Here is a 27,851-nt window from a genome sequence, read left to right as displayed (position 1 = left end):
ACTGAAGGTATCATGGGGGATGTGAAGGACCAGCAGGCAGAGGGGTTTAAGTGTTGCTGGGAGTGAGCTGAGAGCATTATGAAAGAAAAGATGGCACATGGTGGAATGGGTATAATGAGGTTACAGAGGATGCTGGGCATATTACAGCAAGGAAGAAGGAATTATGGCATGGATGTTAGTAAATGGAAACCTGTACTTTATAAAATCTCTTTGTAGTCTTGTGCTGTAAAAGTAATTTTATCAAATTGCATGTGTCACTTGGCTATGCAGACAAGGAGGACACAGTAAGTCAGGCAGCTCCTTAAGATAACTCACTGCTTCCTTTTTTTGCTGTGAGCTTGCCAGTTTCTTTCAGCTAGGCCCATGCCTGAGTGGGAAAACTCAGCTGCTTCAGGCTTTCCTACAGGCTGACTTCCTCTGCAATTGTAGCTCCTTCCCAGCTTCTCATTTGTTCTTCTTTATTTCAATACCTCACCTTTTTTTTTTTTTTTTTCTTAAATAAAGGGCATTCATTACATGTTGAACCTTCCATGATCCAACCAATTATGGATTGCTCAACTGTTTTCATCAGGCTTGCATGCACCTCTTTAGTACAGATTTCATATTGCATGTGACTGATTTGCCTTCTGATTTCTTGTTGTCCTTCATTACTAGTTTTATATATATGTATAGATTGTCCTCAGTGAGCTTGCCTTTCTCTCACTCCTGAAATTAGAGCTAGAACAGGGAAGTATTTAATTTTATTTTATTTATTTTTTTTTTGTTTGCAGGCTTGAGAAAGGGAATTTTGTTGTGCTTATCAGACACGTGGGACTGTGATGTGCCTGGGCTGTTCTGCATAGGGATGTTCCAAGCTTCTTTAAGGGGACTGTGACTGCAGCAAAGGTAATTTTATTTTTTATCTTTTGAAATAATGTAATCCATAGACCTCCACTGAACTTTGTGCTCTGCTTTTGCCAGACCTTTAGGGAAGGCGTATTTCAATTACTGACTTTACAAGACGCAGTTTGGCACTGAACACTGACACAGGTCCTATTTCTTGCTGTTTAATGTGTAATCATGCAAGTTTGAAATCTGAATTCCCTGCTCTCCCTGTGCAACCAGGTAGAGCCAGCTTTGCCGCTGATCAAATGGAGACAGGAGACAGACTGGCCTGCTCCCAGCGCCCAAACGGGTTTGTTTATTTAATACGGGACTTCTTTTCCTCACTAATGAATAGCTTTCAACCTGGGGCATCGCTAGAGCCCTCTCTTCACGGCTGTGTGGGAATGAGGACTTGCACATCCCTCCCTCTCTCTCGCCATGACGCCAACGGGCCGGCCCTGGAGCGGGCCCGCGGAGTGGCTCAGCCCCGGCGCACCCGCGGTGCCCGCTGGGGGTCCCGGCGGGGCCGGGCTGCGGGGGGCGGCCGCGCTCCAGCTGTTGCCGCGCTCCGGCTCCCCCCGCGCGCTCCCCCCGCCGCGGGCAGCGGGCCAATGAGCGCCGCGGCCGCCGCCCCGCCGGCCAATGAGGGGGCGGCGGCGGGGCGGGCGCTGCCGGCCGCGGGGGGAGAGGCGGGCGCTGCGCTCCGCTGGGCTGCGCGGCCGCTCTGTCCCTCGCTCCTCCAGCCCGCTCGCGGTGCGTCCCGAGCCGTCCGGCCGCCCTCCCGTCTGCCGGAGCATCTCGCCTGCCTCCTCCCGCCCGCTCCCCGCGCCTCCGCGGCGGCGGGGCTCCAGCACTGCTGAGCGTCAGGCGCAGCGGCGGCGGCAGCACCACCATGGCGGTGGAGGAAGAGGGGCTGCGGGTCTTCCAGAGCGTCAGGATTAAAATCGGTGAGCGCAGCGGGCAGGGGCTGGAGCGGAGCTCGGCGAGGTGCCGAGCGCCCCTTGGCGCTGCTCCGCGTCCCGCCGGGGGCGGCGGGGCGGGCGGTGCCCGCGGCCCGGGGGGGCTCCGCGGGGCCGGGCGGTCGCTGCCTGGGAGGCGGCCGGTGCTGCGGGGACGGACGGGCAGCGCGGTGCGTCCGGCCGGCGGGAGTCCGGGCGGCGCAGGATGTTCGGCCGATTTCGCGGGTGTTGTTGGTTTTTTTTAAATTTTTGTTAGGGTGTTTTTTTCTTTTTTTCCTATTTCATTTTTGTTGCTAAGCTTCGCTCTAAAAGTTTGAAGGCGGTCACCAAGTCTCAGCACTATGTGTCACTGTCAAAGCTGGTGTGAAGCCGGCCCAAAAGCGGCTGTGTGCAGGAGCCGCTGTCTCAGCCCCTTCCCTTTGCGAGGGGGACAGGCAGGGGCTGCTGTCGCTTCCTCCGACTCTCGCTTTTGGAGATTCGCTCTTCTTGCCGTTGAGTGAGTTCCAAACCACATTATTAGAAAGTAAGCGACAGATGTCAACGAGCGGATTAAACTCTCCCTGGTCGAGTTCTGAGTGTGCCGGCTGGGAGGGAAATCCCTCGTTTCCGTAAGACAATCAGTCCCACATGCCAAGAGAGCGGTTCTCCTCCCCGGGATGGGGCGCGGGGGCCGCGAGCTGCAGGGGAAGTGGCGAAGTTCAGCGCCGGGCTCACAGCAGTGGGTACCGAGGGCGTGTGGCTTCCTAATAAAGCTCTTGAAAAATCTCCTTTTGCGTTTCCCTGCGTTCGGAAGGAAATTTGCAGCGACCAATTGGCGTGTTAGATAAAACTGAAACGTGAGATTACGTAGAAAGTCTCATTATTGGACAGTGGAGTTAGCATTTCAAAGAGACCATTGCTAGGATCGTTTCCTCATTAATTGTCAACAGGTAGTTTAGTGATATCAGTTTTTAAGAGTTAAAATTTTACCATATAAACTAAAAATTATGTTGTTCATTGTATGTTCTTGTATACACCCAGAAAAGAGATTCAGTAAAACTACACGGTATGGTCGGAGACTTGTTCTCTGTCTCTTTTCAAAGAGGGGAGAGGAAAATAAAAAAGGTCTTTTCACAAGGGAGGAATCCGGACACTATGTGAGTGGTGATATTGCATGTTGTTTCTATCTGTGACTTTTAGTAAAAGGGCTAAGAACACATCTCACGTATGGGATGATGACTTGTGGCTAAGGTGTTTGGTTTTGATTAGTTGGGTTTTTTTCGAGAAGAAAATGGTGATGATCTTATACCTGAATGATTGAAGTCAGGAGAGTGTGGGAATTTGAAGATAATAACAGCAGCAAAAGTCTTAAGATGAATCGCTGACTGAAGTTACTCCTGCTGCTGACTTCAGCGGTCGGAGCGGCGCTTCTATCCAGAGCTAAGCACTTGATTAATGTAGAACTGCAGTAAGGATCCCTGCTGTTCTTTAGCCTGCATAGGGAGCAGGAAGAGCCGCGAGCATCCCGGGCGCAGCGGTGCTCGGCGGGTGCCGTCGGAGCGGAAGGTGTTTCCCGGAGGATGTTGAGGACAATGCCCGGCGCTGCGCCGCCGTTCCGCCGCTGCCCGGCAGGGCGCGCAGCCGAGCGCTTCCGTCCGCCCGCGGCCGAGGGACGCGCACCGGCTTGCTGCCACTCGTGTTCAAAAGTCACGCTCCTCTCTGTAGCTGACTGTCTCTTCGGAAATTTGTCAGGAAAATAGGAAGCGGCAGGATTGCTTTGATGGGTTGAGGGAGTATTCTTATTCAGACGGGCCTCGTAAAGCAATCCTGATCTTCTAGAATTTGTATATGGAAGCTTGTAGGCTCCCTGCAAAAACTGATCCTGTGACTGGATCTGAAGGGAGATCACAGACTCACAGAGTTGTTAGAGTTGGGAGAGATCTCTGGATATCGTCTACTGCAAACCTCCTGCCAAGGCAGGGTCACCTAGTATGGGTTATACAGGAAAGAGTCCAGGTGTGGGTTTTGAATGTCTCCAGCGAGGGAGACTTCATGACGTTTCTGGGCATCATATTCCAGTGCTCTGCCATCCTCAATGATAAGTTCTTCCTCGTGTTGAGGTGGAACTTACTGTGTTTCTATTTATGGCCATTGCTCTTTATCCTGTTGCTGGGCACCACTGAGAAGATGGTCAACATTGGAGGGGCACTACTTTTTTCAGCTTTTCCCAATAGTACATTTCTTTTAACAGTTCCCATTCATGGGTATTTTATAGTTTTCTCTCTTTGCTAGTGGCAGGAGGGTTTGAATCTTTCAGTGGGTTAAGAGAAAAGTTATTTGAGGGCAAAAAGATAAGTCATTTTCCATGCTGATTTGCTTTGATATATCATGCTGTGGAAATGGTCAGTTCTGTTCTTTGGGAGCTTGTTTCATGGCCAGGCTCTGACTGATCTCTGACTTTCAGGGATTCTATGCTTGATCTGATGTTTCCTTCTCTGTAGCATCTCTGCTGGCAAATAATCAGTGGGGATACTGGTATACAGGTGTGCCTTGGTGTGAATTGGATGAAATGTAGGATTAATGCATTGAGGAATCAGTGCAGAGTGGACACCCATGTTGGCATGCCTCTCTTAATGGGGAGGCAGATGCAGCTGGGAGGCTTCTGGCTGTGCAAAACATCTGTAGCCTAGAGATGTTTGAATGCCCTAATGTAATGTACTGCTATAGCTGGCTTGTCCAGTATTCCCAAGAAGCTGCAGGTAAATGAAGGCATTTTCTTCTGCTTGTGTAACTTGTTCTTTTGGGACTGATGGGCTGCATGGAATCAGCCATATTTAGCTAGATGGGTAATTGCATCCTGGATCTCCTAAGCGCTTCCATGTTCTCAGGAGTGTTGCTTCTAGTCATGCTTGGATTTGGCTTGAGCCATCTGTCTCCTTTTTTTGAAAATGTTGAAACAGTTGAGCTTTTATAGCAAGCTGTGCTACCTCACTCAGTTGAACTGACAATGGTGTGGCACCTCCTGAAGATGTCTCATTGAGATGCTGAAGCTGTGGAGCAGCAATGCGAACTGTTGATGTGGGTACCAGTGCTAAGAGGAGTTGTTACTGTGCTACCTCTTGTCCAGTTCCTTTTGTGGTTAGTTGAATTGAAAGAAATTAATGCCTGGCAACTTCTGCTCATGTTGCAAGGAAGCAATGTACAGTAGAAAGAAAAAATAGTACTTGTGTTAACGAATGCGCTGCTCAGATGTCTAGTTGAAATTGATTTATTTTGGCTTCCCATAACTGAAACCGTTGTGCTTATGTCCTTTTTTTTTCCTTAATTGAAAATTATTTTTACCGGAATCCCTTATACATAAACAAAACAATGTGTCATGTAAGACTAAACAAACACTTCCTATAAGATTGCCACTTTGAGGAAGTGTGCAGTGCTGATATTTCCATGAGTCAGTGTTTCAAAACCTGAAAGGAAACAACATAAGGCTCTATGGCTGATGATTGGCTGGAAAAACTACAAAGAGAGTCCTTCTGCTTGACAACATGACTTGTTGTACTGTTAATATTTAATAAATATGCTGTACTTAATTGCTACTTTTTTCTCCTTAAATGGCATCAACTATTAAACTTTCAGTTGAAAAAATAAAACTCATGTTTAACATTTCTACTGTAGAAAGCTGTATGCTGGCTAGTAGACAACCTGCTGCCAGATTTTGCTTTGTGAAATTGTTTATACTTGAAAAATCTAAAGAAACAGCTCATTTGTGAATTTTCACTTTAACAAGCTTTTCATGTCTCTGGAATCTAGTACTCGGGGACCTTAGGCTCTGCTCTAAAATAGTATTTTCTAGCAGTAATAGAGCTTGTTACAGGTCTGTCTGATAGTTTGAAAGTAGTAACTGGGGCAGGAGGTTATTGCACACTGAGAGTTTACTGAGGCTGTAATATAATGAGCAGGACCCTTTACTCATCATTCTGTTGACCTGACAGATAATAACAATCCACTTGTGCACTGTGAGCGCTTCTTGCAATTTAAGACATTCATGAACTTCTGAAGATTTCTTTTATCATCTTTCACAAAGGCTGTTTTGTGGTTACAAGGTGTTGAAGTCTTAGTCTGAAATTTGGGAATTCCAGCAGCGTAAGCTATCCTTAGTGTGATCAGAATCATGAGGCAGTGAAATATTTGTGATAAAAGTTGCCTCCTACCTGATGTAGGTTGGTGCTTCACACACAGCTTACCCTGTTCTCAACTCACCCCATTTTCTAGGAACCGTATGACCTTGTTTAAGTCCAGCTGACAAAATGCGAATGGTTGGTGTGTAGATGTGCCATTTCTTTGCCTCTTGCTCTCCCTGTGCCTTCTTTACTGGCACATGCAGAGCTTTGTAGTTTAAGACATTGTGAAAGCAGTTAAACTTTGTGAAAATTAGTTAAGTGCTAGTTTATTGGTGTTTAAGCAGGTCAGTTGCCAAGAGAAGGTATTTACAAGCTTCCACCATTAAACTTGGTACGGAGTAAATGTTTGAGAGGTGTCTCTGTGTTTCCCAGGCTAAGAAGAAACTTATCTTGTCCCTGACAAATTTAAGGTCTTCCTTAAGTCTAATAATACTAAGGTTGTTCAGGGAAATCCATTTTGTCTTGAGAAGATGTCCCTTTTAATGTTGTCTACTGGGATTTAGTGCCTTAAGTGGTTACTTGTAGAAGTAATTACGACTAAATATGTTCATTGCATAATACTGTAAAAGGATTATTCCCATTTAAATGAGGCAAAAGGTTGTGAAATAGATATTTTTAGAATGACAGAGTTTTTCCCAGGTACCTTTCTCTCTCTCTTGAGATTTATCTATATATATATACATATATGTAAATGGAAAATTATTACTTAGGAAGTGTGAAATGTTTCTTATAAAGATAACAATGTTTTTTTCCGGTGTTTCTAAGTTAGAGGACCAAGAAGTAAAGAAAGGAAGAAAAGCTATTTGCATCTCACCCTGAATGTATTCAAGACTTCTCAAGATCTTTTCTTTACATTAAAATGTTAACAAGTACAGCTTAAACTGATGTTGCATAGGTAAAATAAAATGGCAACTTAACGTTCTTATTGATTGACTGTAGCAATGCTAATTAAGGCTTGAGTCTTGAAGCCATGGAAAGTGCAGAATAAATTATGCAGATTTGTCACTGCTGGTTCAGTATTTGAAGTTGGTAGATTTGGTAGTGGATGTGTTCTGACCAGCTTGTGTTCAGTGTGCTGAATGGAAAAGGTCTGGGACCAGTGCTGTTTCTAGAGGCAGTTTGCCATGGCTGTTCATGGACTGTCAAGAACAGCTGTGGCAAAAATGGAGACCATATTTTCTGCAAGTGACAGGAGGAAACAGAGGTAGAAGTGGAAAATGCTGCAGTGAATGTAATTTTGAAGAAATAGAAGATGCTTGTGTTTGGGGCTGTCAGCCTAACATTAAAATCCATAGCCTTACTTTCTTTTTAGGTAGAGAAGGATTCATATATGAGTGGAAGCCCATGTCTTTTGGTTTTTAGAGCGTGTAGAAGTAAATTCACAGGAATGAATCTGTTAAACAGATCTGCTCAGGACCTCTGATGTTAATAAGAAAACTTACTAGGTTTTTTGGTCTTCTGGAATTGGTACATTTGAAAAAACTGGTATTTAATCTGACTCATAAGAAATAAGTATTTTCTTGTCGCTTCATGGACGTGATTGTCTGGTGGTCAGAGTACCAAATGCTCTTACATATGGACATACAAGTCCTGCATATCTTTCTCAGTTTTCCAGAAAATGCTTTTGAAAACTTGATCAGTTTGAAGAGTAATTCAAGGCAATGAATGTGTTTTGTACATATTTATTTATTTGTTTGTTTGTTTATTTTTACTGTTTCACTATCATTGTTTAAAACCAGATTTTTAGTTCTGAAATTGCTGGGTTAGTTAGATGCCAGTTAGATTAACTTCTCTTGTTCTGTTTTTATGTCTGTTCTGCTTGATATCTCTTCTTTGTTTTGCGTACTGGTTCAATTTTGTTTGATAGCTGCAGTCCAAAGCATGAAATCATGATACGCTCACCCTAATTAATACCTTGATGCTGCTGAGGAGGCAGGATTTGTCTTTCCTCTTCCCTGCTCATCCTACTCCAAGCCATGAAGTGCTCTTTGCACACCTGATGTTGACTGATGCTTCTCTGCTCACAGAAAAGAAAATCCAGTTCGATTTGGAAAGCAGAACCAGAGAATGTAACTTAATTTTCTTTCTGGGTTTAGTTTTCTTCCATTTTAGTGAACTGTACACTCCAGTGGTTGTCAGAGATGTTTCTGGACAAGTATCCAAGGGCTTAACTGGGAGTGTGCGTGTGTGGGAAATCAGAGGAGACAGGAGGTGCATCCCTTGCCTTCTTGTGTGGGTACTGGCAGTGTCATGACACTGCCTGACTCTCTCTATGCTCTTCAGTTAACTTCCTTTCCTTACTATAGGTTTTCTTGATGGTGCTGTATTTTTTAGTTGCCAGTACACACCAGTTTGGTCAGCTGCTCTGGAGAAAAAATGTTATAACTCCAGTGAGAGTGGCAGTCTGACAAACTGAGGTATCTGACCTTCTGCTTGAGAACTACTTGAATCACACTCAGTTCAGGAGCTTTAGCTGTTTATAAAAGTTTAGGTGTTTTAGTTATTAATAGTCACACATGCTGCCCCATTTCTCCATCACACACTTGTCTTTTAAAGCTAAGGCACCTAATGTTGATTATCATATTTATGCTTAACAGAGCTCCCTCTCCCCTTTCTCTGCATCAAAGCAAGATTTCTACTTAGGCAGTTGTGTTGTCAAACACTGTTATCATATGAAGTAATTTGTTGCACTGATACTCCCATTTAAGGAAGACATCATGTAAACACTGGACAGTGTTGCCTATACCAAGATTAGAAAATAAAATTGAAAAACCTCATCAAAAATACCTTTGATAGTATTAATCAGGTTTAAATTCCCTCTGTCCTTTCTCACTGACTGAGCTCCATTACAGGATGTAAATTAGGAATAATTCTGTTAAAAAGCCAGTAATTGCAGTTCTATGAGACTTAATTTAAGTCTTTGAGTATCTCATGTAGCATTTTTTTTTCTTGGAGGAGGCTGGGGGGGAAAGGATGAGGTAAAATCCACTTTGGATTGTTAAGGAGTACTTAATACCTCTCATGTTTTTACAATTCATTTTGCAAACAAATGTGTTTGGAGAAGAAATCTTACAGATAGCTCTTGTGAGAGAAAGAAGCTCTCACAAGAATAAAATCAGAGGCTTGCAGACTTGGCTGCATACTGTAAAAGATGTAAATCAGACAATTGCATTGCTTATATTGATCTGACCAATAAATGTTCAGCCAAATACATCAGAAAAATGTGTGTGCCAGTGGACTATGAATGCTTCTGGGGAGCAAGTCACCTAAGGCTTATATTAATAGTCAAAACACACATTGGTTAAGTCTTAATGCTGTGCTTTTAAACTTTCTAGTATTGGAGGTTTATATGTTTTGTGATTGCACCAAGGAAAAGCTGAAGCTTGGAATTAATAACAGGTTATATTTTATTAAACTGAAAAGCTGATTGTGGACTTGCCCATTCTTGCTATTAAATTCTAACCTGATTTTACTGACATTTGCTAAACCTTATGAAGTGTTTGTTCTTTACCAGTGTCTGATTTCTACAGTACAGTGGACTGGTGACTGAATTTAGGATCCAAATAAAAGCTGTGTTTTGGAGTAAAAACAAAACAAATCTAACTTCCTTCCTCTCCCATCCTAACCTCTACCAAGGGGAAAGGAACTTCCCTGAAACTTCACATGTTGTTTTCCTCCTATAGAAGACTTACTGGGTGAAAGTTTTGCAAAATGATATGTAAAGCTTAAAAATTACGAAGAACAGGAGTATTTTCCCCCTGCTTTCCTTTCTCAAATTTTAATGGATCATTGCCAGCTGTAAAACACTTCATATATTCAGTGGAAAGTTTGAGGTCTTTGAGGTTTATTTTGGTTTTTTTTTTCCCTTCTGTCTGAAGGGGAAAAAATAGTGTATCTGTATTTTTGAAGTCTTTTGAGGAAAGAACACAAATGCTGAAGACTTCTGAGGCTTCTGATTAATGTTTCTGCTGTTCAGTTTTCATTCCAGACCTCAGAAGTATTATATTTTTTTTCTACTTAGCTAGAGACTTGTGTATTTGTCTGTTACTACCTCTCAGGGAGCAGTGAGGCAGAATGAAGGTCCTCTTCATTAGCCAAACAACTGAATCTTGCTGTTTGTTCCCCGTTCCTGGGGTGTGTAGCTGGGACTGCTTTGTCATTGACTGAAATGGATTAGTGTGATGTGATGGTAAGAGGGTTTCACTTAAGAATGACTGGTAGGTTTGAACAGGTAGCATTTGATGCGATGTTTAATTTGCCTAAATATTAATGTACATTTATATGCTGATAGTAGGTGGAGGAACGTTAGATGAAGTGTCTCAGTTCTTCTACGTGCAACAAATAAATGAAAAGTCTTGAAGGGAAGAACACCTATTTCTATGATGAGGGGAGGAGGGGGATACACAGATCTGTGTTCCATAAGATGCATGCTTAAGCTTTCTTTTCATACATTACAGTGACTTTGGGAGGAAATATACTTGTCTGTTTGTCTCTAAACTTGTTGCTAAGAGATTTCAAAATCCATTTAGAAGAAGTTTGCATTGAAAGGCCTGAGTTTGTATTTCAAAAAAAGGAAGATGAAACATTGGACATGCTATTTTAGACAGGGAGCAGAAGGGTGTTTGAACTTGTGAAGGAGTTTTATTTCCAGGATTTCTTTTTAATCTGGAGTGGTGTTGTGTTGTTTATGTGGGTTTTTCTGTTGTTTCTTTTTATTTATTTTTTTTTGTGTTTGTTTTTGTTTTTTGTTTTATAGATGTAGGAATAAAAATTTTAAGTGACTGATAACTTGTTTTATAGCAATTTGCATATTTAAATTCCATTCAGTTCCAGTTGCAAGGAAGGCATGTAGTGTAAATCAGCTTTACTGTTTTTTAAATTTTCCTTGCTTTTGAGTTTCATTCAGCTTTAATATTCCAAGTATTGAAAAATGCACAACTTGAAAACAAATACAGTTGTGCTTCTGTTATGACTGATTTATACAGGTTTTTTATGTTTAAAAAAAGCAACTCAAAAAAACCCAGATGAACTGGTGGCTTAAGGAGTTTTAAACTCCTTAAAAATAGGAGGGAGGGGAAGAAGTTTATTTTTGTTACTGTTTCCAATTCCTTCTAAAAATATTTCTATTTACAAATTGTTTACAGCTACTTACTTTTGTTCAAGAACTCTAGAAGAAAACAGTTAGTTAGTGGTAGCTTTTTACAAGGCTGTAGTTGATTCTTGCTTGTATTTCCCAGCTGGTGTCAGAGTACATCTGGAATCTATGAAATTCCTTTCTTTGTTCCTCATTTCCTGTTTCATTGAGTACTACAGTGCAACATTCTGAAAGCTATTTCTCTTAGCATCTTCTAAGATGTGCATTTTAAACCAATTAGTGATTTCTTAAAGGTAGTTATATGTGCTTGTGTTTAACAGTGTAATTGAACAGTGAAGTTGAACGGTATTATGAAACTTCTCAGATGCTTTGTTGTCACATTTCAGTGAAAAATAGTTTTGTTGATTTATCTGGCTGTCGTTCAGCTTGTAGAATTGTAGGAAGGAGGGTGGTAGAAATAGAAGAAAAATCTGGTAGATAGTACAAAAGCTGCCTTTCTTAGTCTCTCTCTCCCTCCCCCTGCCCAGGAACAATCACCAGTTTGTAATGGAAAATTAGATCTATTTTGCAGGAGACACAGGGTGTGACATCCTACAGTTGCTTTTTGATTCTGGTTTGAAAGGCTGGTGACTGCTGTAGAAGACATGAACACAACCTTGGAAAATTGAGCTCTGACACTGTGACACAATGTGAGATTTGTATGCATCTAAAACAAAACCAATCCATCCTCTCTCTCAAACAATCAGGTTTAAGTTAGATTTACTGGTTGGGATTGCATTGTTGCAGGTAATTCATAGTCAGTAAAAAAGAGAGGAGGTGCAGTTTTTTAACAGAATTGCTCTCATTTTTTGCCAGTAGTTGTTCTGATCTTCCTGAAAAAAATTGTGCTTTTATGGATACTTTATGTATGTGAGTGGTTGCCCCAAGTTTTCAAGAACAAATGCAAGTTCTTTGTAGTCCAGTGGTTGGCTCTTCTGTTGCCATTTGTGTGCTGTTTGGGAGATGGCAGATTTTGTTCTTTGTGCTGTCATTAGTCAAGTCATGAAAACCCTGTGGTGGTTCAGTACATGTTCAAAAACTTCTTCACAAAGCATCTGCTCTTAAGATGAGACTTGCATTCAAAGCATTGTTTTTTCTCTTTATAAATGCACTTGCTGTTTTCCTCTCCATTTTTGATTTGTGGAATATCTCTGAAATGGCAGCATTTGCTCTCATGGAGAACGTAATATTGGGGAAATATTTGTCTTATTTTTAGCTGCTTTTAATACATTTTAGCAGAGATAAGCAAGGAATGCTAACATTGAGATCTGTAACTCCTCTACAGGTCTGATCAGTGCAGTTTCTTATCTTCCTTTGATGTTGGTTTTTTTTCAAATGTCCCTGACAGCAGATTGTATAATATATGTGTATTTATATAATGTAATTGATTACATGAAATAGGTTGTACATGGAGATAGTTGCACATTTTTCTACATATTGTAAGGAGGTGAGAGAAGAGCTACTTGTTTCCCGCAAGGTATGCAAAAATAGTGAAATAGACAGAATTGTGAAACTCCAGCAGTTGTGTGTCTTTCATCATGTTATATGGGTACAGAACCATTTTTAAGGTTCTCGTGTTCTGCACTTACATAAAAATAACCATGCTGCTCAGTGTGTCTGAGAATTTGGTAAACCTAAAAGCTATTTTGCTCAGTAAGTGATTATTGTTGCTATTAGACTATATTATGCCCTGTTTCAGGGATGCAGTAAAGGTCCTAGAAGACTTGCACTGCTCTGCTGAAGTTAGAGGAGCTGTGCTCCTGTAAGTTTTGTGCACTGTTGTAACTGTCTGTAAGGTCCTTGTCTTCATCTATGCAAGTTCTCAGTAGACTAGACCTAGTCTGATCCCAAGAGACTTCTTTCAGAGTACTTATCCCTGCAGCACTGGTTCATTAACCTACTAGTTAAGTTCCTCAAATGATAAGTTGCATTTTACCTCCAGGAACATAATTTTCAGGTTCTAAGCTTTGTGTGAAGTATTCCCTGGTAGATAAGAGAGAGGGCCCATCAGCTATTTCTGCAAATGTTCTGTGGCCTGTTCCTCTTTATAAACATTTACAGTGTAGGTATTTCATGTTTAAGACTTTGGTTGATGTTGCATAATATTCAGATTTCAAATTGTTAAGATACCTGAAGAACCACATTTGTGCTCTATTAGCATATCTTGCCGTAAGTGTAAGGTAGGAGTTGACCAGCACTAGTCTTACTTCTGTAAATATTTGTCTTACCCTGTGTTTGTGGATTGTTCCACATAATTAATTTTGCTGCATGCTAAGGGCCAGCAGCTCTTGGATGACTCTGCTTGACCACTGTGAACACCAGACCCACTATCAGGAGCTCTAGGTAGTTGCTGCAGAATAAGTTGAGGTGCTTCAGAGATGATGATGGCTTAGAAGGGAGGTCGTGGTCCATGGTCATTAATTCAGCCCTGTTTAAAGCTGGGGGAACTGTTAGTGTCCCTTCCCCCTCCTACTGATGTGTAGAGCCAGCCTCTGTGCTCTGTGGGGTGGTGCCTACAATGGACTTCAGGAAATTGGCATTGCATGTTAGAGTTGGAAGGAACTAGATTTCAAGATAGTGTGCCTCTCCCTACTCCCCTATGGCTTTTTATTTTTTAGGCCTACTAAGCAAAAATTGCCTGAGAGGGAGGAAAAAAGCTAGTTTTTATTCAGACCAATACTCCTGCCTGTCTGTTTTTGAATGGTGATTCTTTGATTTTTGACAGGGAATAAAAAGTGCCTGGGGGAATTTGGAATGTTGCAATAGAGCAAAACCATTTCAGTAAAAGTGATACTCTAACAGACTGATAGTGTGTTTTGACACCCAATTCTGTGACAGTATTCCAGAAACTTGTGAGTTTGAAACTGGGAAAAAAAATGAGCTGAATTACTTTTAAAGCCGTTTTCAGTATTAAATGTAACCAGTCTCTGTAACAGTCTAGTGCAAAATGTTGTCATTATTAAAGTTTCCTGATAACACCTGCAAATTATTGGTAAGCTGGTTCTGGAAATGGGAATTGGCAATCTAGTCCTGGAAGTAACTTGTACTGCATGCTCTTGAATATGGGCTTCACTTTCTTGTGCAGAGTGAATCTCTAGAATTTAAGGAATATTTTTCTCCTGGTCTGGTGTAATCTTGCTCAGGTTTAGTTGTACTGTGTCAAACTCTTTTTTTTTTTTCAAATGTTCGGTGGCTGTTTGAGCTATAACCAGAAGTACCAATTGCTTGTAAGGTGTGGTCTCTACTTCAGCACTACCATGCACACTGCATTGAGAAACATATAGGAGCAAGTTCTGTGCCTTACAGACCATGCACAGTGGCAGAATGAAATGGGGTCAGGCATGAATATCTTATCCAGGACGGGCTTAGGACCAAATAAAAGCTTACATGTCTGTGAGTTAGTGCCAGGCTGCAGATACGCCAAAACTCCTCTGGCCTTGCATGGGGTTAACTCAGTGCTACAGAATGTCATCTGAAAAACCCACTACTTGTTTGGTGTGAAAACACTGGGCCTGGAGCTAGGTCTGATTCCCTATTGCTTTCCACAATGCAAGATGTGGACAGAAGCTTCTATCAGTTTCCTTCAGAGTATGGCATCAGTAGCAAGGTAGGACCTTGTAGCTGGGCCAGGAATTTGGTTTCGTTTGTACTTCTGGTGGAGGCAGTGAGGGTGATTAATCAGTGCTTTTGTTGTATTGTAGGTATAAATTGGGTGTCTTCAGTGTCATGGGGAAATACTAACGTATTTTGCAGTGTATGTATCTTCTAGGGTATCAGCCTGCAGGAGGTAGAATTGGGGTATTTCTCTTGGGGTAGGTTGGGTTGTTACAGAGGCAAAGCACAGTGCACTTCGATCTAATATAGGTGTCATGTGCATTTCTTTGATATTTTTTCTTGCCGTTTTACCATTGTTTTGGACATGGATGCGTGCTGCTTTCCACCTCCCCGACAAAGTGTTTGTTGCTTCTCTGACCTCTGTGGTACACCTGAAACCAGTTGCTGGAGTACTCAGCCTTCAGAGCTGTGGGGGAACAAGGTGTGGGAAGGATGAGCCATAGCTCAGACAATGTGTGCAACTTTTTTTTATTTTTGCTTTTCATTGTTTTTGTTTGTTGAATGATGGTTTTCTTTTGGGAACATGAGATTAGCACTAAAATAGGCCAGCATAGGATGAAGATGACGACAATATAAAGCTTCTAAACATGATTTTGAGCCAATGGGTTAGCTTTACTTTAATCAGGATTTTAAAATTTTTTTTCAACAATCGTTCAAGTAAAATCTTTGGAACAAAACAGCTTAATATCAAGAGTAAGTTTAAGTATTTCTTTTGAGGAAAGGAGCACTTAGTTGGATGTTGATGGGGACTAACGTGGATTCTGTCGTAAGAATTTTGCAGGGGGGAAAGGGAAGGAGGTTGAGACTTTTGTGGATGAAAACTAACTCAAAAGGTTGCTGCTGTACATCTTTCGTGGACGCCTCTGAAAGGTCTTTAGTTATACACAGGCTTCAGAATCGTATCAGGAGTTATGGCTTAGCTGTAGACGGTGTAATCACTGTGATACAAAATTGGTTTGTACTCTTGTAATAATCCAGATTGGGTGGTTCAGCCCCAAACCTTCAAGATATAAGACAGTAAGTTTGAGCTGGCCCACTTAATTCATTTTACAGTCTCCTCAGGTGTAATTTCTTAAGTTCATTAATTGCCTAATTAGCCTTAATGATAAATGAGTTTTTATGCTAATCATTTGAAAGACAGCCTGATTTAGAAAAGTCTCTGAAACACGTAGCTGCTGTTCTGCCTGTAAAACAGCCTGGATATTTGTCTCACTGTGACATTGTGACATCAGACATATGTCTTCATTCGTGTTCCTGGCAGCTGGAAACAGTGTCTAAAAGGCTTGTATTGTTTACTCGTGTCTGCTAAGCACCGGTGAGCTTCCAGAGTCAAACACTTGAAACTGAGGGTCACCATCATAAGGGTTGTTCATTGTAATCTTGAGTCCCTTTGTGTACACAACATTCTTACCATTACAGCATTATGTATTTACTTTTAAAAGAAAACCACTATACTGCTTTCAGCCCATGGGATGAGTGGTACTTGTGTAATAAGTAATTTATTATTATTATCATTGCCATCATCTGTATTCTGTTCCTGTAGTGGAATACATGGATTTCTGCCCATATGTTTAGTTCAAAACCTACTCTGACATTGTTGTTGAGCTCTTTTGCTGCATTCCTTACTATACAGGAATCTTTAATCATTCAACCGTTTTCAAGGTAGAGTTGACTCTCTTAAGTGGGAGACAGGATAGAAAAATGGTATTTACCAGTCATGGTGCAAATTTTTATCTAATTCTATGTTTTTCTGGAAGGCAATTTTTGTTGAAGTGGCAAGGATCTTTGCCCTGATGTCTATATGTATCCAGCCATTGTTATTCCATTGTAGCAATCTTTTTTCTTCCTGCTTACTTCATTTTCTTCCCCCGCTGAGATGTAGAGTGCAGATGCCTCATAAGCACCTCTCCCAGCTGGATGTAGAGATGGAATTAACTGGCTTTGGCTAAGCAGTGCCCGGAGTGATGAGAGAGCCCTGCCAGGGGAAAGCACAGGGGAGGACAAGCAGGATTCTGTTTCTCTGCCTAGCCAAGTCTCGCTTCCTTCCTTTCAAGATGCTGTTCTTGTCAATCTGCACTTGGAGTCAAATGCCTTCTGTGTCTGCCTGACATGACAGGGCTTTTGCAGTGAAAGTCCTGCCTGGCATTACCAGTACTAGAGCAAACACCTCTCACAAGGATCAGAAAAGATGCTGATTTCTGTTTTCTGGGATTTTGGGTATTTAAGGTCAAAAGCCTGATACTTAATTTTGACACCTGGACATTTGCTGGGCAAGCTGTCATCTCTTGAGTTGATGTTGCCTGTTTTAGCTGAGACAATTGAGGGGTGTAGGAAGAGTTTAACAGAAAACAGCTTTAGTACTCTATTTATATAGAAGCTAAAGAGAAAGCTATTATTAAGAAACTAGTACTTAATTGTTGTTTTTTCTTTCCCCTGTGTACCCATCCTCCCCTGCTTGATAGAGTCTCCCTGTTCATCTGCAGGATTTAATACAGTTTTTGCCTTTCTGTAAGCTAACTGTAATGGAATTTTGAGCACTGCACTACCAAGGTCTCAGTCTTGGCGTAGAGCATCATTTTACGCAAGTAACTTTTATTCAAGTTGCTTGGAGTCTAGACAATGTAGAGAAGTCTAGTAAGAAATTAATAAAAATTAATAATAATAAAAATTAAATAATAAAGTAATAAATTTCATTTTGCATTCTAGCTGCTTACCTTTTTGAAGAGCTGCTATTCACTAATGTTACAACATAACCTTTTGCTTAGCCTTGACAAGTGTTGCCCTGTTCTGAATAACAATGGTTAAATACTCCACTGATCCTTGTGACCTTAGTAACAGAACTCCAGTGCCCTGCTGGTATAAGGGTGTGTTTTATTAATATTTAGAGCAGAACTGAATGAACAAAAGATTAATTTAATGTGAGGCTATCCTATTCCACTTGTCACAGAGCACAAAGTGGATTACTTGATAAAAAAACGCAGGCTGGAAGCTGAGCATGACAACAAAGCAAGCAGGGCAATGATCTTGCCAGTGAGGTGGGGAATCATACGGTAGCCAGACAAGGGTAGAGAAGGTTCATGATGTTAGCCAGGGCCAACCAAGAGCCTGGTGACCACCAGAGAACTCAGTAGTAGTTCCAAGGTAACACCAGAATTTGAGTCGTCAGGGCTGGTAAGGAAAATGACCAGGTGCAGACAAACCTGCAGAGCTCTGACAAGGGCCAAGGGTCTGAGCTGGAATGCAGCCCTGAAGTGGGGAAGGGTGTTCAGTGAGGCTTTCTGCCAGGGCTGCCTCCCCAGCAGCTTGCTCTGAGTTTACACAGCTGCACTGTGTCACAGCTGGCCTGGAGCCGAGGCCTCCAGACCCCCGAGGGCCGGGAGAGAGGCTCTGCTCAGCGCCCTGGCACCGCTCTGTTTGGGTAAGATCTTGTCTGGGCTAGCCTTAAATCACACAAAACCTTCTGCAGTTCCTGATCCTGGGATAACCATGATGTGAATCGTAAAGGGTGAAAAGAGGAAGTGGAGGTGCAATAACAGAAAATAGGTCTGTGTGTTTTGTAACACTGACTGTGGCAATAAAACACATCCTGTGTGTGAGGGGAGCCAGCCCCCCGTTGTGATTGTTGCAGCCACTGTGACTTGCTTTGGATGGTGGGTTTTGCCACAGCTCTTTGTGGATAAGGGCAAGTGTGGGAGGCACTAGGTATTAGGTAGCTATTGCTACAGTATGTTATAGTGATTGCTAATTAGACTGTTGGGATGGACAGAAAGTTTCTTTTTTTTTTTTACAGAAAGTAAATTCTCTTGAAGTCTCTTTAACCTTTTGCAGCTGTGTTTTTGTGCCTTTATTCATCCATGTACTTTGACTAATATGTTGCTCTCATTCTATGACATTTTTTAGTAATTTATTCTTCTTCCCTCCTTCCGTGGTTTGAAAACCGTGTCTGATTTTTGTGCAGTTTCTGGTGCATGCTCTTACTTCTCTCCAGGCTGTGTCAAGTCTGCCCTTACATCATGTCAGCAGCATTCTGTTGATTAGCAGAAGAGACCTATTAGAGTTCAATGTTCCTTTGTTTCCTGCCTCTTTTCTTTTCCCCTTCCCCGGAAGGATTTTTTTAGAGATTTCTCTGTGTTATTTCTGTGGGAGCTGTGTTGAAGGAGTCTTTGCAGCAGACAGAGGGTTGTGTAGAAATTAGCTTATGAACTCAACCATGGTTCTCCCTGCAGACCTATGCTTGAGATGAAAGGGTTGTTTCTGTGTTTGTATTTGAGTTTCCTAGTGCTTTGAAAAGACAGTGGTGTGTCTCAGAACAGCAGTACTTGCAGTATGCTCCTTCCACAGAAGGGAGAGTAATGACCAGTTTTATAGATAGGCATGTGGTTCTTCGTCTTCCTCTTTAGTTCTGCCTGGTTAGAAGAGTTAGAAGTTATCACTGTTAATATTTTTTTTTTTTTCTTTCCTGAAAAGGCAATGGTGGCTCATGCAAAATATTTTGAATTGTAGTCTGAATGTGTATCAGGGTAAATTCACATATTGGACTACTATGAAATGCATGAGGCTTGTTATGCATAATCAAGTTGCTTAGAGGTTTTTATCTTCTTCTTAAGATGCACATAAAGTCTGCACTTGGTGGGTTTAGTAATTCCTTGCTGCGTGACATCAAGCATTCCCATATGTTCAAGTGTATCTTGCTTGTGTAAGAGCAGGGATATGACAGGCAGTCAAGTTAAGCAAAGATTAAGGAGACAGCAGTTGCAGAGTTGGGGGTAAAATATTCACAACTGTTATGTAAAGAAAGTGGTATAGGACTCCCAAAACAAAGTAGCAGACAGCGCCCACGAGATGTGTTCAGTAAATTACTGAATGTTTCTTTATAGCTTGGCTTGACTGTTAGTGCTGGAGTTTTATACGAGTTCTTCTACTTAAGTGCAGTGTTGATTCTGGCACTAAGTTAGATTAGGTGCTCCTTTGAGCTGAAGGGTACAGCAGGGAGGTGGAAGTGGAGAGAAGTTGAAAGGAGGGCTTATCTGGTTAAGTGGCTTTTTCCTCCCTGCTGGGAAGACCGCAGAGCTGTACTATCTATTCAGTGAACATCTTCCCCTGGGTGTTAGCTGTTGGTAATTTGCAGTTCTTAATGATAATAAGGGAGAGAACTTTATTTGGGATAGTCCACATGATATAGGTCGTTGTTGTAAAGCATTTTAAATGGAGATCTGGGGGGAGCAAAAGGGTGAGGAAGGAAGCTTGTTAAAGAGGAAGGAAGCTTGTTAAATGGGTGTCCTTCTCATTCCTGCAAGTACACTGTAAGTGGTTAAAGCTTAATGATGTAATTGGAAGATTTATTTTAGGTGTTTATTTTAGGTGGTTATTTTGCAGATATCAACTGTGCATGTGTCCCATCTCCTTCCATTTAAATGTAAGCCTTGCTGGTAGCACTTACGACTTCTGATTCCTGAAGAGAATGAGGCTGGATTTATGTTTGAGATTTGGAAATTCAGTTCTTAATCTACAAGACAAATTTTTGATACATGTTTATGTCTACTTTGCCTTTATAGAAGGGAGAGAACTAATGGAAGCAGTACCACTTGAACAGGTCTGGGTGTGGGTCTGATAATGGGAGATGGCAGTCTGGGTGTCATTTACTTGAGTTTTATGTTTCACAAGACAGTAACAATTTGTTGGTTTGGTTTTCTTACCTCTGCAATATGAACATGTGTAAACTTTGGTTAGCCATGCCAGCAGGAGTTACACAACTTACTTGGACTGGCAGACTGTGCCGGACAGAGGATATCCCGTGAATTTGAGAATGAAGCTTGTAGATGATGAATGCCAAGGCAAGAGTTAATTTAGTACCCGCTTTCCATAAATAGAGGAAGTCAATTCATACAGTCACAGTTAAGAGAGTGCATGAGTATGTCAGAGACTTCACTGTCTTGCTTGAGATCACAAATTTGCTGAATAATGTGGCGGGCAAGTTGCAAATTTCAGTCTTCTACCCTTAGAATGGAAGTCAGAAAGATAAAATGGTGTGGAAGGAAATAAATTTTTTTTCTCTAATTGGTCTCTTTCACTGCTTGGCTCTTCAGTATACCAAACACTTTCACTATTCCAGACACTTCAGATGTATTTATGATGTAGTAAAAGATTAGCAACATGTGATATTTGGTTATGCTTGTAGAAGGAAAAGAGAGAATTCTTTCATCTCAGATAAAGCTATATCAAAACTCAGCAGAATAAGTAGTCCGAAACGAACATAAGGTTTTTTAAATGTCAGCTGAACAGAGAATTTCAAAGTTTAAAGTTGCTTCCAAGTTGTGTAGGGTTTCCTGTAACTCTGTATCTCTGTATCTGGTTTTTCATATCTCTGTAACACATGACTATACAATATAAAAAACATATAATGTAGAACAGTTACATAATTTTTACAGTATATATTATGCAGGTTATGCTTGTGTGCAGTGTATTTTATTAATATATGCTATATATTGTTATGGAGAACAGTATTTCAGTTTGTATATATGCTTTACTGACCACAAGTCTTGCTGTTTTGAGGCACATTGGCTTCAAATTAGAGCAATAAACATGATGGGTGGAAGAATCACAGGGACTATGGCTTGGGTTATGCTGTCAATGATGGGGTTGAGTACCTCCAGAGCTGATTTTAGGACCATTCTGTTTCTAAATGTACTAGCCTAGCCACCTGGCACAATTTATGTATGTGGTTTGTTGTATGCTTGAGGTTTGTTGTTTTGGTTTTTTTTTGAAGGGGGATGAGCAGATGTACAAACACATAAGTTTTCTTCTTTACCAGTTTTGCTGTACTGTAAAGATAGTGTCTAACTGCTCATGTTATTTACTTCTTAGTTTTTTAGAAATGTTAATAGAATAGGTGGTGGAGGCTCGTACCAGGAATGTTAATGGAGTAGGAGAATAGAAGTTGAGTCTATTTCTCGGCAGATCTGCAGTGGAGTTTGGAAAGATGTCTGGATTGGCAGAGACTACTTTGTTAGCTTTTAAAATAAATAAGTTCTTCTGCCAGGAAAAAAAAAGCTGCACCTTGTAAGTTCTTCAGTGTATACCAGACTTAAGTAGTCACTTCCAGGAGTCTGCCCTGGAAAAATGAAGTGTTGTAGCATTGTTTTCTTCACTACTCCAAATTTGAGACTCAGAGGCATTAGTAGATCCTGAAATGTGAGCTGGTAGTTCAGGGGTCTGTTGCATACTGCATTTCAGTGCTAAGCATATTAGGAAAAAAAAGGTAACCACTTATCTTAAACTGTTTCCATAAAGTAGGTGGTCAGAAGCATAGCTTTCATTTCTGTCCAGAATTTTTCCTTTGGCTCTAAATTGGTCCTGCAGATGCATAACTGATTGAGGATTCATTGGTATCTGTCCATAAATGCTGATGTTTTGGTAGGAATTGTTTCAATGTGCGGTAGCTCAATAACACTGAGGTCTCCCTCAGTGTGTGTTTAAACTGTTACAGTGGTATATTTATAGTTTCTTAAAATTCTACTCTTAAGCATATGGAATATGCATGAAATGCAGTTGATGGGCTGCAGTTAAGTCAGACTCAAATAAAATCCCCTTGTTATGTTCACAGAGACAATTAGTATGACTTTAAATATTTTCTTTGCTGTCTCCCACCCGTGTGAATCTTGACTAAAGTTGCTAATGATAATTAAAAAGTATACACCCCTGTTCTCTACACCTGTAATTGCACTGTCTTGATGCTTTGTAGGTGTTGATGCTGTCAGGCTTTGTAGGTGTTTGACAGAGGAGATAAACAATGTTCTCAGTGGTTTTGTAGGGAATCTACAATAACAGCTTTGTGTTCTACACAACATGCAGCTTTTCTGTGCAATTTGAAATATTCTTTGTTCTGCCCTTCTTGATATGTTAATTATGCTATATTGTACTAGCAAAATGACATTTGGCATCAGTTTATTTTTACTATCCCATTTGGAGATGCATGAGTGGAAGACATCCTGTACAAGTGTCATGTTTTAGAGTTAATTTTTAAAATTATCTAGCTCTTGTTATGTTGCCATCTGTTTTCCACTAGCTTGAAGAGGAAGCAGCTGTTGTGAATAATCTCAAGACAGTATTTTTAATAAAGTCTAATAGGTCTGCTTACCTTCAGTTTACATGTGCATCACAGGGATTGACTCTGCTGGCTAGGAGGGGAAATGTGGTTTTGCAGTAGGAACTGTAATGGATTTGGTAAAGCAGTGATTCTCATATGTCTCCTCCATAGCTGGATTTGAATACAGCTGGAGAGATCAGTGTTAATGGGACACGCTTCACTTGCTGAAACTGTGCATTGTCTTGTAGAGGGGCTGTTATTGCAGCTTCTGCCCTTGAGTGCAGTGGTTGGCAGGCAGCTATGGAGCTGGCTCAACCTGCTGATCCAATGTAAAAACTAACTCGTGGCCACAACATGCCATCTTTAGTGTGCTGAGCCAGCGGAGACAACAGCTCTACTTGACCTCAGGAAAGCACTGGAGATGGAGAGCCAGTGACCCGGCCTCTTCAGCTGACAGTATGCAGTTATACGGAATTAGAGGTAACATGTGCATCAGCAGGTGACACCATTTTGGGGAAAATATTTAATTCTCCAATGCAGAATAAGCGTTACTGATGATAAGTAGGGTGTGGATGCACTTGAATAGCTGATTACCTTGTGGGTTTCTTGATTGTGTTTTAGACTTCATTTTGGTAAGGAGTGAGAAACCTCATGAAAGAGATGATGTACTGTATAAGCTTCAATCACAGTGGTGATTCAACTGAATAAAGGGAAGGATAAATGAAAGTAGAGTAATTGAGTGTCAAAGAATGCCTTGGGAAAAAGTTCAGATTGGTTTATTTGAGCTTAAGCATTGCCAAGCTTGAGTGGCCAAGATTCAGTACTGTTTTACATAGATTGGGTTTTTTCACTTATTTCCCTTTGGTTTTGATAGAAAGACTGTTAGGTCTGGAAAACTTTGCAGGATTAATAATTTCTTTTTTTCTAAGAGCTCAACAGTAAAAAGAGTGGAGAGGTTAACCAAGCAGAGAGCATTAAGTGGTGGTCAGGTAATACAGAATTAAATGGTGAATGATGATGAATTGAACTGGATCTTCCTGTAAGTAGACCAGATTGTTTTTGTCAGAGACTTTGTTGCTTTTGCTTGAGTCTTTAGATCAATGGCATTATAGAACAAAGCCAGCAAGAGTAGCCATGAAAAATGAGCCTGTAGTGCAAGTGCTTGAGATTGCTGCCTCAGATCTTCCAGGAGCTTACACCCCATAAACCTGTATCAAATACATGTCCAGTGCCATGCAGCTGCACAAAGCCCTGTCCTGTTCACTCTCATTGCTCCTCCATTTCTTGCAACAAGGCAAAAAGCTGTGGTGTCAATCCATCAGGAGCCTTTACAGTGTCAGAGCTAATGGCTGCACAAGATCTGTTTTGAGCTACTGTGGTCTCTTCTACTTAATGGATTTGTGTAGCACGTGAATGTGTTTTTGCACCACGTGGGGGAAGATGGGCAGTGGGCAGTCACTGGCCTGTGGTGGCTTCAAGTCGCTGTGATGCTGCAGTGTTACTGAAACAGGTGAGGACATTGCTGCTCCCTGCTTAAAAAAACCCTTATAATTCTTGTCTTCTGATGCAGAATAAGTGTGTTGGAGTACAGGAAAGGAAGACACTGACTTGCACTTCAGTTGAAAATCAGCTATACTTGCTTCTGGGCTTTCCTGACAAACTTTCGCTATTAAACAGTGTTTCCTGTTTCTCTGGGGGAATATCTTACATGTGCTAAGAATGTATTAGTACAAGAATCTATCTGCCTTTCGAAGGAGAGAAGCTTTGATTGATAACTATTAGAACTCCCAAGAAATAAGCAAATAGCAGTGACCCTGAATATTGTTATCTACACAGATGTTTCTTCCAAAGACTGGTATTTTTGATTTGCTTTATAGACAGTTTCTTTGGTTGAATAGCAAACTTGCATTTGTTTTCCTGCTTGCAGGTAATTATTCTGAATTTATAATGCAAGTATATTACTTTCTGAACAAGTTAGAGCTGGAAATAAGAAACAAGTAGTTTCTTTTGCAGAAGCCCTCACGAGTCAAAAGTCTACAGTATAGAAAAGATCTCTTCTGACTGCATGTCTTTTGAAATAATTAACATTCCGATTCACAAATGGTTCATCTTGGGAAGATGAGAAGAAAGAGTCTTTCTTCTGATCCCTTAACTCCATAGCTGGCAGCAGCATGGTTATGCTGTGGTTATGGCATGGTTATTTGAGATGTAGCAGTGCTGGAATACATAGAGGTGAACTTTGCCTTAGTGGGAACTGTTGTTGGGTTTATGTCTGTGTTACTCTGTGCTTCTGTTGTGGGTGCATACCCTCTTTTCATTTGGGAGTTCCTCTGCCCTTCTGTTTTGGTATGGAATACCTTAGGTAGCTTCCCATGAAGCTGTGAGAGTCAGCTGTGAGCTGTCACATGAAGAGTGTCTTTCCTACCAAAGTAATTTCTGTCACATGGCATTTTTCTGCCAAGTTGCTTTGCAACTGTTATAGTACCCTTTTCATGCCTCCTAAATTGGTGCCCTTTCCACAATAAAGCCCTTGGGGGCCATTTTTTTTCCTCTGTATGGATGTGAGAGCACGGCTAGAAGTCTACACTGCTATCAATGAGATATTTCCTGTCATGCTTACTGGGAGCTGTTTGTTTTACCTGTTTGTTAAAAGGGCCAGGTGCTTTGTCTACTCCTGCTCTGGTAAATTCTACTTTGTGTTTGATTTTCCCCCCTTGTGCTGTTATGACAGCAGGCGAGAGGCTTCCCAGACACCAAGGTGTTGATCTTGACACGCTGCACAGGAGGGCCCTTTGGTGTAAGGCAGGTGGGTCAGGCTGGGATGGCTTTGCTGGCCCTCAAATGCAGCTTCTGCAATCTCTCATGCAGTTGCATTAGCAAATACTATAATGAATTGCTCCCATGTAGTCTCATCTGAGGGATCTGAAGTTGCATTTTGATTATGAAGTATTAGAGAGAGATGGAATTTGACTAAGGAAGTTTGCTGTGTGACTTACTACGCACAATCACAGATGGAGTCTGCAGCAGAATGGGGATGGAATCCAGGTCTTCAACCAGAGACAGCTTCTTGCATGGGAATGGAACCTTCCTGCACAGAGCAGCTCTGCCGTGTGGTATTGCTTTGTAAAAATAAATGGGCCGCTTTTGAAACCACGCAAAATGAGAAAGGGGTTAACTGAGGCTGAATGACTTTCCATTCTTGGGCAAACTCTGCAAAGAAGCATTAGTTTGTTTTGGTAGCCAAATCTCTGGAGTATTTATCCCCATCCCACAGCATCAGAAGTTATGACTACAGCATGCACATGGATTTGTGTTTATCTACTCTATGTAACTGATGTTCTACCTTAAAAGGTAAAAAAAGGGAACATTTTTATCCAACAAATAGTCTTTGGATGGGCATGTCTATTTACGTGCTTTAACTTTTGCGGCTGGTTATTGTAAATGTCTGTGAAGAGCTTCCTTACAGTCTGTGAAAGTGTGTGATATAATCCAGAAATCAACTTCATTTTACACATGATTATCAGTAGCTTTCCCTGACTCCAGTCTCCTGTTCTTTTGCAAGCCATGAATTTGCACAGGGGTTTGAGAAGATTACTTCAAGACAACTTGATATTGCACATGTATAGTTCGACCTTTAGATACCTATTGACATTGACTGCACGTCATAGCGTAGTTCCATGTGATCCTCAATAAATATGAAAGGATTTATTGCTTTTTGTTTTTTGAGTGTGAGATAAAACTAGTACATGCTGTATCAGCAAGAAAAACACGATTTTCTCACTTCTGTTGGGCTCTGAAAAAGATGAACTCTAAGTTGACGCATGTGGGTAAATTATAATTTTTTGCCTGCTTGATGTGCTCTGTAAAGTGCTGATGGCAGAGTTAAGCAAGGTTTTGTGTATTTTGGGCTTTTGATGACTGAGTAGTTGCACCACATAACTGTGATTCAAAACTGTGAGTTTAAATTTACTTAAATGTGTGTTGTCCTTTTTGGTTGTTGGGCTGAGGAATAAGCTTGGTTGCAGTGCCTTCTCGACCTGTGTGTCATGAAAGCAAACCACTGTCACCAAATAGCTGTGCTGGTTCAAAGACTGTGAAGTTGGATCTTATTTTGATTTGGCAAAATTTTCAGAATAAGACTTCTGAATTAAGATTAACACTACATTTCAGTATCTCTTTTGTATTGCATTATGTTTAGGAATGCTGTGCTTTCGTACTTGCATCCTGTCAAATATCCTTTACCTGCCCTTCCCTTTTTAAAGCTTAATCCTCCCTTATCATGTATGAATATTTGTGTAGGCTTAAGCATTTTAAGAAAGAGTACAGCTCTCATTACTGGTGGACCTCTGCTACTGAGGTGAAGTCACCATAGGTCAGTGCTGTGTTAGACAGAATTTTGAAATTGAACATGAGTATAACAATGAAACTTCGTGAATGTATTTTGGAGCAGTTGCCAGATATTCCTCTTGTTGATCTTTTTGAATTCCTTCACTTTTGCATAGACAAATTATTTCTACTTTTTCACTAGTAGTAAGTGTGCAAAATATTTAACACTTTATGAATACTTCACAATCAGTGAGATTTACTCCACTTTCTGCAGCTAATATGACTAACTTTTAAACTGAAACCAGAAGACTGAAAAAAAACCCAGCATCAATTGAGTTTCATTATATTAATACTTTGCATAATTTAGAAAAGGAAAGTAGGTCACTTTCCCTTTTTAATACCCACTTTATACTTTACATAAAAACCCAACAGGATTGCAGACAGTTCTTAAAAAGTTATACATTTCCCTGTAAATACAAATTTTAATCATATGAATGTTTGTGGAAATTGCAGGGGAATATTGTAATTTTGGCTTAGACGTTTCTTCAGAATCTCAGCTGTTTATATCTAGTGATGTGTTTTTGGAGCACAGAGCTACACAAACTTCTGAAGCCTGTAGTTTTGATCACTGCTTGTAAATAAATTACTATATTCAGCTTCTTGCTTGTTTTTCTGTAGTGTTGCGCTTGTGTTATATATACTCTGTGCTG

General features: G+C 41.0%; 1 protein-coding gene across 3 annotated transcripts in view; it reads left to right on the top strand.

Annotated features, from left to right (window-relative positions):
* The first annotated feature begins 770 nt into the window (after positions 1–770).
* Positions 771–27,851, top strand: part of RASA3 (RAS p21 protein activator 3) — a 130,201-nt gene continuing 103,120 nt past the window's right edge. For 2 of the 3 annotated variants that reach the window (XM_005516578.3, XM_014251622.2), the window contains exon 1: positions 1,557–1,811. In XM_005516578.3, the coding sequence (XP_005516635.1) occupies positions 1,757–1,811 (55 nt within the window). In that variant the 5' untranslated portion in view covers positions 1,557–1,756. Of the gene's footprint in view, positions 886–1,556; positions 1,812–27,851 lie in introns of those variants that run through there. The other variant, XM_014251635.2, reaches the window with a different exon arrangement.

The sequence above is a fragment of the Pseudopodoces humilis genome, chromosome 2 (assembly GCF_049639895.1).
Source record: "Pseudopodoces humilis isolate 2021_Gansu_Grassland_sample_001 chromosome 2, ASM4963989v1, whole genome shotgun sequence".
NCBI lineage: Eukaryota > Metazoa > Chordata > Aves > Passeriformes > Paridae > Pseudopodoces > Pseudopodoces humilis.
Note: the sequence above shows the minus strand (reverse complement) of the source record. Positions and strands in the feature narration are given on the sequence as shown.